The sequence below is a fragment of the Leiobunum rupestre genome, chromosome 6 (assembly GCF_980474605.1).
Source record: "Leiobunum rupestre chromosome 6, qqLeiRupe1.1.hap1, whole genome shotgun sequence".
Classification (NCBI taxonomy): Eukaryota; Metazoa; Arthropoda; class Arachnida; order Opiliones; family Sclerosomatidae; genus Leiobunum; species Leiobunum rupestre.
The window spans coordinates 27,568,016-27,577,756 of record NC_143389.1 but is presented as its reverse complement, the minus strand read 5'-3'; the positions used below and the strand labels follow the sequence as shown (position 1 = coordinate 27,577,756).

At 35.4% G+C, this 9,741-nt stretch overlaps 1 protein-coding gene across 1 annotated transcript; it reads right to left on the bottom strand.

The window, feature by feature from the left end:
• Window positions 1-5,180: 5,180 nt before the first annotated feature.
• Window positions 5,181-5,767, bottom strand: LOC149940560 (uncharacterized). Its single transcript, XM_090179313.1, has 3 exons — window positions 5,626-5,767; window positions 5,363-5,572; window positions 5,181-5,311 (listed from the first exon to the last, which is right to left on the bottom strand). Exons 1-3 carry the CDS (start codon window positions 5,765-5,767, stop codon window positions 5,181-5,183), a joined length of 483 nt encoding a protein of 160 aa, XP_090035439.1.
• Window positions 5,768-9,741: the final 3,974 nt, after the last annotated feature.

Here is a 9,741-nt window from a genome sequence, read left to right as displayed (position 1 = left end):
ACGATTCAAACGAAATCGAACTATTGTTTATGGAATTGACGAACAGTGGCAAGCGGACTTGGCAGATTTTCAGAAGCTGTCTAAATATAATTCAGAATCTCGTTACGTATTATGTATTATTGACATATTTAGCAAATACGCTATGGCTGTAGCGGTTAAAAATAAGAAAGGTGTAACAATTTTAGAAGCGTTAAGCTTGTTTTCCACTGGCGCGCGCAACGACGCGTTTCTCAGCTTTGAAACGTTCAAACGCTTTTACGCGCGTAAAGAAAATAACATTATGACGCGCGCTAGTGGAAAACAAGCTTTACGTAACGTTTTTGAAAAAGGTCGTCAACCGAAAAGAATTCCAAGTGATCATGGAAACGAATTTGTCTGTCAAGAAGTGCAGAGTGAATTACAGCGAAGGGGTATTAACTTTTTCGCTACTCGATCAGAAATGAAAGCGTCCATTATTGAAAGATTCATAAGAAGTTTTAAATCTCGTTTATATCGCTATTTCACGCAGAATAACACCCTTAAATATGATATTATAAACGCTTATAACAATAGTTATCACAGATCAATTAAATGTAAACCCGCGGAAGTTACTCTGGATAACTCTGCTAAAATATGGAAAAATCTTTACGGTTCGGTAAATTTTTCTCCTCCGTTAACATACGCGTTTGAAATTGGAGATATTTGTAGAGTAAGTAGAAATTTATCAATTTTCGATAAGAAATTTAACCCGAATTTTACTACAGAATTGTTTAAAATAGCTGAGAGACTACCACGTGACCCACCTGTATATAAGCTGATGGATTTAAAGTCTAACCCCATTTTAGGAGCATTCTATCGAGAGGAGGTTCAGATTGTTGGTCGAGATTTAAAAGACTGTTACTTCATAATCGAAAAAGTAATAAAAATGAGGAAAAAATCGGACGGCCGCGTAGAACTGTATGTCAAGTGGCAAGATTACGACCCTACATTTAACTCTTGGATACAAGAAGTGGATTTAAAATGAGTTTTTACGTAACGCTACCTTCAGATTCCTCGTCATTATATTACCAAGATAATAGCGTTGGTAAATTTCGAACGTATTTAGCTGAACCGTTAAGATTTGAGGAACAGTACGAAGTTGGGTTAGCGGAAATAAGCTATCCTCGGACATGGCATAACGTTGGAAAACCTAATCTATTGGATATTAAAGACCCTCTCGAATATGATAAAATAATAATAAATAAAATTTCCCGCGGGTTTTTATAAAACTCCGGAAGAACTATTACATGTTATGAACGTCCACAACCAAGAAGAACAAGTTACATTCACTTATTTAAATTATTCTAATCGAATTAAAGTTAAATTGCAACCGAAAATCAGAGTTGTAATTGGCCCCGATCTATCGATTTTACTAGGTTTTAAGGATAAAAGAGATAATGATTTCACCATTTTAAATTCAATGATAACCCCCTACCCAGTTGATATGAACGCTGGGTTACATTCCTTATTCGTTTATTCTGATCTGGATGAAAATAGCTTTGTTGGGGATAGTTTAGCACCTCTATTAAGAATCATAAGCGTCGAAGAGAAAGCCGAGTCTACTGGGAAAACAGCTACAAAAATATTTTCACAACCTCATTACCTACCAGTCGTGTGTAATAATATTAAGACTATAGAGCTATAGAGATTAATATAACAGATGATTTAGGTGAGCCAATACAGTTTCAAAGTGGAAAAGCTCACGTTGTATTACATTTTAAACCCCGTAAAATGTGGACTTCACTATAAACCTTTAATCATTCAGGACACACCCTCATTCTAGCTTAAGAGAGCGAACAGTTAAAATCATGAGGTCTGAATATTCACCCTCAAGAACTGATTATGAAGGTTACTATTTAAACCAGGTTGGTTTCGGTGGAATACCTGTATATAGAGGTTTAGCTGTGCAAAGAGGACATGGACTAGGAAATATATTATCTTAAGCGTTTAGATTCGCGGTACCTTTACTGAAGAAAGGCGCTTCTTACTTGGGAAAAAAACTTTTAAGTACCGGAGCGAAAGTAGCGACCGATGTTGTTAGCGGAGTCCCAATTAAAACCGCGCTTAAATGGCATTCTATAAACGCTGGAAGGGAAACTTTAGCTTCAGCAGCTGATGAAGCCTTGAGACTAACATCTTCAGCTACGGATCATATTAAAAGAATGACGGGTTCCGGAAATAAAAGGAAACGAACTCAGTCGAAAAGCGCCATTTCAACAGCAGGCAGGATAGCGAAAGGACGGTTCCCTAAACGTTCCGATATTTTCTCATAATGTCCCTTTTACACCCGCACTCAGTTGAGTGTATAAATTCCGAGCTAGATTTGTTTCAAGTACCTATGACACAATCTTCGATTATTGGTGGTGAATGGGTTGAGTATAATCCAATATCAAATATAGTTGATAACGCATCAATTACATTTTCTATCAACGGTAACTCTGAAACGTATATAGACCTTTCACAAACTTTGTTGCACGTTCGAGTTAAGGTAACTAAAGATAATGGTCAACTACCACAACCCGCGGTTCCAGGTGTTGCGGGTGGGGCAGCCGACAATATCGCCCCGAGAATTTGTTTCTTCATTCGCTTTTTAGCGACGTCCATGTATTTCTTAATGAAAGATCAGTAACACCTTAAAGTCAAAATTACGCTTATAAAAGTATGATACAAACTTTATTAACGTTCGGAGATTCTGCGAAAAAAAGTTATTTAACGAGTTCACTTTTCTATCGGGATACACCTGGGAAGTTCGATTCATTTTTCTATAACGATGGTTTCTCTAAACGAGCGAGTTTAGGCGTAGTCCATACTGATTTATGTCAACAACCACGCTTTTTATTAAATATGGTTGATTTGAAATTTGAATTCGATAAAAATAGAGCAGCTTTTTGCGTTCACTCCGACGTAAAATGAAAAGTGGAGATTTTATCAGCTTCCCTTTATCTGAGGAAAGTTTAAGTGATACCGGAACTATCGCTCGCTCAAGCCAAGGTGCTACAATATGGAACTGCTAAATATCCTGTAACTCGTTCGGAGTGCACCTCATTTTCTATACCCGCTGGTCTTATGGCTAGGAGATTTGAAAAAATCACCGTACAACTTTCAACATTTCGATTTATCAAGCATTGGATTGTACATTGACGGTAGCAGCGTCCCTCATAAGGCGTTATCTCTAAACTTTGAAGAAAATCAATATATTCAAGCGTATTGCAATCTTTTCATTCAAACTAATCAGTGGAACGTAGATGAAGGGAATCAGATAAGTCGGGAAGATTACCCTAACGGAAATTGTTTATTTGCGTATAATTTAACCTCGGATCTTAATAACAACGCTAATCACTTGCATCTTGTAAAAAACAGTAACCTCAGATTAGAATTAAAATTTGCAAAACCGTTACCGGAGACGATTTCCATTCTAATTTACGCTGAGTTTCAAAATTTGATTGAAATTGATAAAAATCGAACCGTGATTTTCGATTACAGTAATTAATTCGCTACAGATAACTAAAATTCTTGAAAAAGATTTAAGTACTAAAAGTATATTTCGAGGCGTGTTCGCGGCTGACAAGATACCTAAATATGTAAAAATATTCCCTTCTCCATTTTTTGTAAATACCGATACGAGTGTTGGACCTGGAGAACACTGGGTTCTAATATATTTTTCTAAACATAAAAATAGTGAATTCATGGATTCCTTTGGAAACCCGCCAGATTATTTTAAATTTAATGACTTTATTGAACGAGACAGTAAAACTGTTATTTTTAATTATAATCAATTACAGAGTAATTCTAGTAATACGTGTGGAGCATTCTGTATCTATTTTGCTATAAACAGGTGTAAAGGAATAGAAATGTATAATATTGTGTCTAGGTTTAAGAAAGATAAAAATGTAAACGATAAAATGATTAAAGAGTTTATGTGCAAAATGTATTCAATAAAATAATTTTTTACAATTTATAGCAATAGCAGTTTTTATATATACATAAATACAAGCATTCATTATCATTTTTCAATATCTTTATGACCGTGCGCTAAGGTACGAACGGAGAAGTCAAAGCGGTTTTTATGAACTTCAAAGTCTTTATAAACATCATCCGTCTTAATGTTGTACGTTAAACTGTCTGTAAATATTTTATATATTAGTACTATTTAAATAAAAAATCCATATTAAATTAAATTACCAGTGTCTGTAAATAATAGTGATGCTTTGTTCCCGTACGTATTTTTTATGAATCCATAATGTAACCGATACATGAGCTTCTTGGATAAATCTAGAATGGTGAATCCGGTAAATATAGGCCGGTTAAGAACAATTTTAGCTCTCTTCTTATGAGCGCCACTAACTCTTCATTAAAGATGGTAAAGTGTTCAAACTGCGGGGAACTTGTAACTTTTAACATTCTTTCTGGTTTATGAATCAACTCGAAATTTATATGCTTCCGTAGATTTTCCATTGTTTTTCTAAAGAATTAAATGAAGTAAGGGAAAAAACAGCAATAAATTATTTAAATTTATTTACCCGAAAACAGAGTTAACCATAAGTTTCCAGAAATTCTTTTCAAATGAGCTCTTGGATAATTTCCTCTGTTCAGTGTTGAATCTAACATATTTTTCCAACCATTTTCCTTGAGTGAAGGTTAGAGCTCGATGAACCTTGGTTATTTTCAAACCTAATTCTACATAATATTTTAAATTGCGGTAATGTATTTCTCTTTATTTTTAAACTAGGAAGGAATTTTTGGTAGACTTTGATTATTCTTAATCTTTAATTTTCCTAACAGATCTTTGGAGTATGGAGATAGCATATCATGTGTAATAACTTTAGATTCCGTCGCTACTGGGAGATCGTTATGTAAGTCATGCAACTCTGGAGGATATTCAAGATCCACCTGCAAAGGAAACAATTCTTTAAAAATATAATTCAATAATTATAACACTTGTTATTTACCTCTAAAATGTATCCGTTTTCAATGTTATTGGGAATACTCAGAATATTTTCACAGAGTGTTTGCAAATCATCCTCCTGAACCCACTGGAAGTCGCCTAGCGGTAGTGGTTCACACATAACAGCACCGTACAAATTATTCGAATCTTCAATTAAGTTAAATTAAGTTAATTAAAATAATTAAAATTAAAATAATTAAAATTAAAAAAAAAATATTTAAAAAAAAAGTAAATTACCTAAATAGTATATATAACTGCTCTCTTTAGACGAATCATATGTGTTGGGCATATACTTGTTATTCGCTTCAGAATAACGAGTTGAGATCATTGAAACACCGCCTCGAATACCTAAAAATTCAATGTAAATACAATAATATTTAAAATATCAAATAGCGTTACCCTTTTCAATAAATAAGTGTTGATCTATATCAAGTATGAGATCGAGGCGAGCATCGGTCATCTTCAAAGCTGCTTGCCAGGCTAAACCTGGTGCGGTGTAAGCGTGAGCGGGATCTAATTTATAATGAGTTATAGATAATGTTCTAAAATTTTCAAAAACGTCGGCTAAGAGCAACGCATCGCTTTTCACATAGAGGTCGGTGTATTCCCCTACGAAAACCGAGGTTAAGAGATTTGAAATATTTATACTATAGTAATTTTACCTAATGTTTGAATATTAAACGCTGTCCAAACATTTTGGGCGTGTAAATAATCAGATTCTAAAATATTTTGATTTTTCAATGAACTGAAAAACGCTTCTCTAGGTGGCAGCATCGTCTCGTCAAATTTCGTTTCATCGTCCATATACTCGTACGGGTAGACCCCCTTCCGCAAAAGCAGTTGAACTTTATCACTTTCAAAATAGTTCTTAACAATCTGACCATGGCTAAAATATAATAATTAAAGAATTTAAAAACAAAGTTCTGCTACTTCATGGTATACTTTTATTTATAATTTTACAAATACTCTGGACGTTTCGGACCGAGGTCCTTCTTCAGCCGCGTCTAATCCTATTAATTAATATGATTAGACGCGGCTGAAGAAGGACCTCGGTCCGAAACGTCCAGAGTATTTGTAAAATTATAAATAAAAGTATACCATGAAGTAGCAGAACCTAGTTTTTAAATTCTTTAATTATTATAATCTGAAATTTATTGGCTCCTTCCAAAACGAGATTTGATACTAACGCATCGAGGCTATCGCTTAGAAATCGATAAGAGTCTAAAAACCGAAATCTCCCTAAAATAATAATAAAATTAATGTTAAGGCTAAATTCATAATTAAATATATTTTACCTAGTTTCAGCAAAATATAATTTTCGCTGGTGGAAGGAAAACAGTCAAGTATCTGTTCCTTAAAATGACCAATCTCCTGACATATAAGATGTAAATCGTATCTATGAAGATGTATTATTATTATTATTATTATTATTTCCTGGTTAATTAAATTAATAAATTTACCTGCTAAGGTTATGAAGGAAAATGGGAATAAATTCTGAAACTTTCTTTTGAAGATTACAGAGGCTATGCGCTGGCCCCCTGTATTTCCCAGTGAAATGACAATGATCTCGAACAGCGAGCATATTTCCTGATTTAGCTGCTTCTGACAAATGTAGCAAAGCGTAGCAGCTTGAAACTGTTCCTCCTCCTCCGGGGTAATAATCATTGGTACATTGGTCTCAATGAGTTTCATCAACTCCTTCTCTAATTCTAGAATAGACTCCAGAAATCTTCGAGTTGCATCTTGTCCTCGATAGCAATGGGTTCGAACAGGTACAGCTATAAGTATTCTCTTATAATATATCTAAAAGGGAATTTTGCCAAATAACTTACCGTTAGGTCCAACAAGCACCCACGAATACGCGCAGCTGATATGCATGTTTACTTTTCTGGTATTTAAATCGGGATCTAGATCACATCCTTGAACTCTCGGTAGGATTGCTTTAAAATCGGCGTAAAATACATACCAAATAATTTCATTTCATTAAGAGTTAAATTAAATAATTTTTATTATTACTTTTTCCGTCCACTCATATTTATCAAAATAAAGCGTCTTCTTCTTGGTAGGGAAAAATGTTGTTTGGATGCCGTGGGTGGCGCATTTTTCGATATGCGCATCACGTCGCTGTTCAGTGTTGTTTCCACTGAATCGGTGAAGACACATTCTAATACAGAAAATAATTAGTAGATTGCAAACTAATATATTGGAAACTAAATTACCTGCAATAATAACTTGTACTTCTGTGTTTTGTTAGATGCTGTAGCAGTTTTCCCTGGTCTCGTATAAGACAGTAATGTCTATTCCCATCGTCAATATCTTTAGTTTCATCGGTGATGTATAACAAATCAACCTCCCTTTCCTTACCACACTTGTTAGCGCTTACGTAAAGGGGGAATATGTCTCCCGAGAAGCCAAACACAGATATTGATAAATTATTCATTATTTCAAATTTTTTAAGTTCCGTAGCGTTTAATTTGAATGGGAAAGATATATCACTGGTATCAAGTTCGTTTTCATAAGGTGTATATTTGGAAACCCTGTTAGCGTGATGAAGCATAGAAACTGGGTGAAGTTTAGCGAGAATTGACCAGAGAAAACATTTATCATCATTTTCGTTTCTAATATTAAGAATCGCGTGACGTCGAGATAGTTTTTCAGGTAGTTCCATATACGATGACCCTCGCAACGGTTGGTAAGATGCTACATTTAATTCTACATACAGAACACGGTCAATTACCCAACCCGATCCTATCAAAAATATAATGTTTTAGTTCAAAATATAACTTATAAATTTTAGTACATACCTGTCGCTTCAAAGTTTTCCGCTGCTGACTGTATTGTTTCAATGCAGTCATTCAGCTGGTTGTCAATGATGTCGGGCGTTAATGTTGTTTGCATAGTGCTCCGGAAATAGGGTCGTACTTTCGCTCTTTGTTCCGCACCTCCTAAAGGTCTCATATAGGCTGATCTTACGAGTAAGAACCATTTAATTCCACGTTTACTGGTGAGTCTTTCCATTAGAAATTTACTGAAAGTGGTTCGGTAACGTCCGAAAAACATCCCCGCATTAATATCATAGTCTTCAGCATTGTAACGGATAGATGCTAACGTATCATTCAAGGCCTGGACCATACTTGGAGATGCTGGTGGTGTTTCATCAAGTATTGATGAGGCGGGAACAGGTGATGGCGTTGGGTTGTTGGGTAAATCCGCTGTAGATGGTTGTGTATGGGTAGATTCCAGTTGAATGTCTTGAAGCAGACTAGGTGAAGGTGGACGGTATGGCGATGGTGGACGGAAAGATGCTGGCGAACGTTGCATTGGTGACGGTGTGCAAGACAGGTCCATGGGTTCGGAAGGGCCGGGTGCGTTCAAGTCATGAGTTCGTTGATGGCTCTTGAAATGTTCCAATCTAGCAACATTCCTACCACATACTTCACAGACAAACGTATGTCTATCACCGTGTACTTCTCTAACATGCCGATTTAAGGAGGACTTGGTAGCGAAACTTTTCGCGCACGTAGGGCAAATATGTTGGGCTTTAGGCATCTTGAATATAGCTACCGCAGTTAACCGTGGAATGACCTCCTACAACGCTATACAACCTCTTTTATAGTATATTCAAGTATCATTTGAGAACAATACGTTTCTCATACTTAAAATATTCGTTTTAAGAAATACTCAAGCATACTACAATGATATTAAAATGAAGTTTAAAAATATTTCCATTCTACTTTAACAACAAATATTCCATGACATCAAAACACTCTTAAATTCAAATTAACCACGCCTCCCGGGGAATCTGCGCGCGCACCGCCTAGGTTATCACTTTTTACATCATTTCAACTTATTCCGTACGATAGCACGTGATAAGATATGTTGGAGTTCAAATCGTATTTTAGCTGCCTAAATATCGAACTTAAGTCTCATAAAAGAATGCACAGGCAGTCGCCATAAAAGGTCTAAACGGAACTGTTTTATTGAGCTTTGGTAACAACAAAGAAAAATTCTGCTATATACAAAATGTGTGGGTGTGAACAAAGTTCACCGAGTTAGAGGATAAAGGGAGAAATAACAAACACAAAAGAAACAAGTCGGCCAAGGCCGTAATATTAGTTCCACATGGATGAATTAATTAATTATTCTCTAAGCCTTGGCGCGTGTCAAAAGGTTAAGCATTACGTCAGACGTAAGCTTCTTTATCTGTATTGTAAGTTTGAGCTCCTTATCTCAAATCCACTAGGAACTACGAAGAAAATTCGCATACGCTCACTAATCCTTGGCGCGCGTTAAAAGAGTTAAACATAGGGTCAGACTTCAGCTTCTTAAATGTATAAAAAGTTTGAGCCCCGTATCTCAAATCCAGTCAAGACTGCGTAAAAATGCTAAGCCTTCGTTAATTTAAAATTAAGTCTGGTAAAATATCCGCAATACCTATCCTAATACCTACATCAAGTTTCAAATCGCACGCGAATAACGTTAAAATTAGGCCAAAACAAGCTAAGCCTTGGTTAAATTACAATTAAATCTGGTAAAATATCAGCAATGACCATCCTAATAACTACATCCAGTTTCAAAGTGATATCTCAAATCGCACTCGAATAGCGTTAAAATTAGGCCAAAACAAGCTAAGCCTTGGTTAAATTAAAATTAAGTCTATTAAAATATCCGCAATGACCATCCTAATAACTACATCCAGTTTCAAAGTTATATCTCAAATCGCACCCGAATAGCGTTAAAATTAGGCCAAAACAAGCTAAGCCTTGGTTAAATTAAAA

Bases quoted from the DNA above. Each gene is read 5' to 3' on its own strand.
- LOC149940560 (XM_090179313.1), bottom strand. From the start codon at position 5,767: ATGGACGATGAAACGAAATTTGACGAGACGATGCTGCCACCTAGAGAA. The intron at 5,573-5,625 runs GTAAAATTACTA...CGGTTTTCGTAG, and splicing joins GTTTAATATTCAAACATTAG to GGGAATACACCGACCTCTAT. The intron at 5,312-5,362 runs GTAACGCTATTT...TTGAATTTTTAG, and splicing joins ACACTTATTTATTGAAAAGG to GTATTCGAGGCGGTGTTTCA.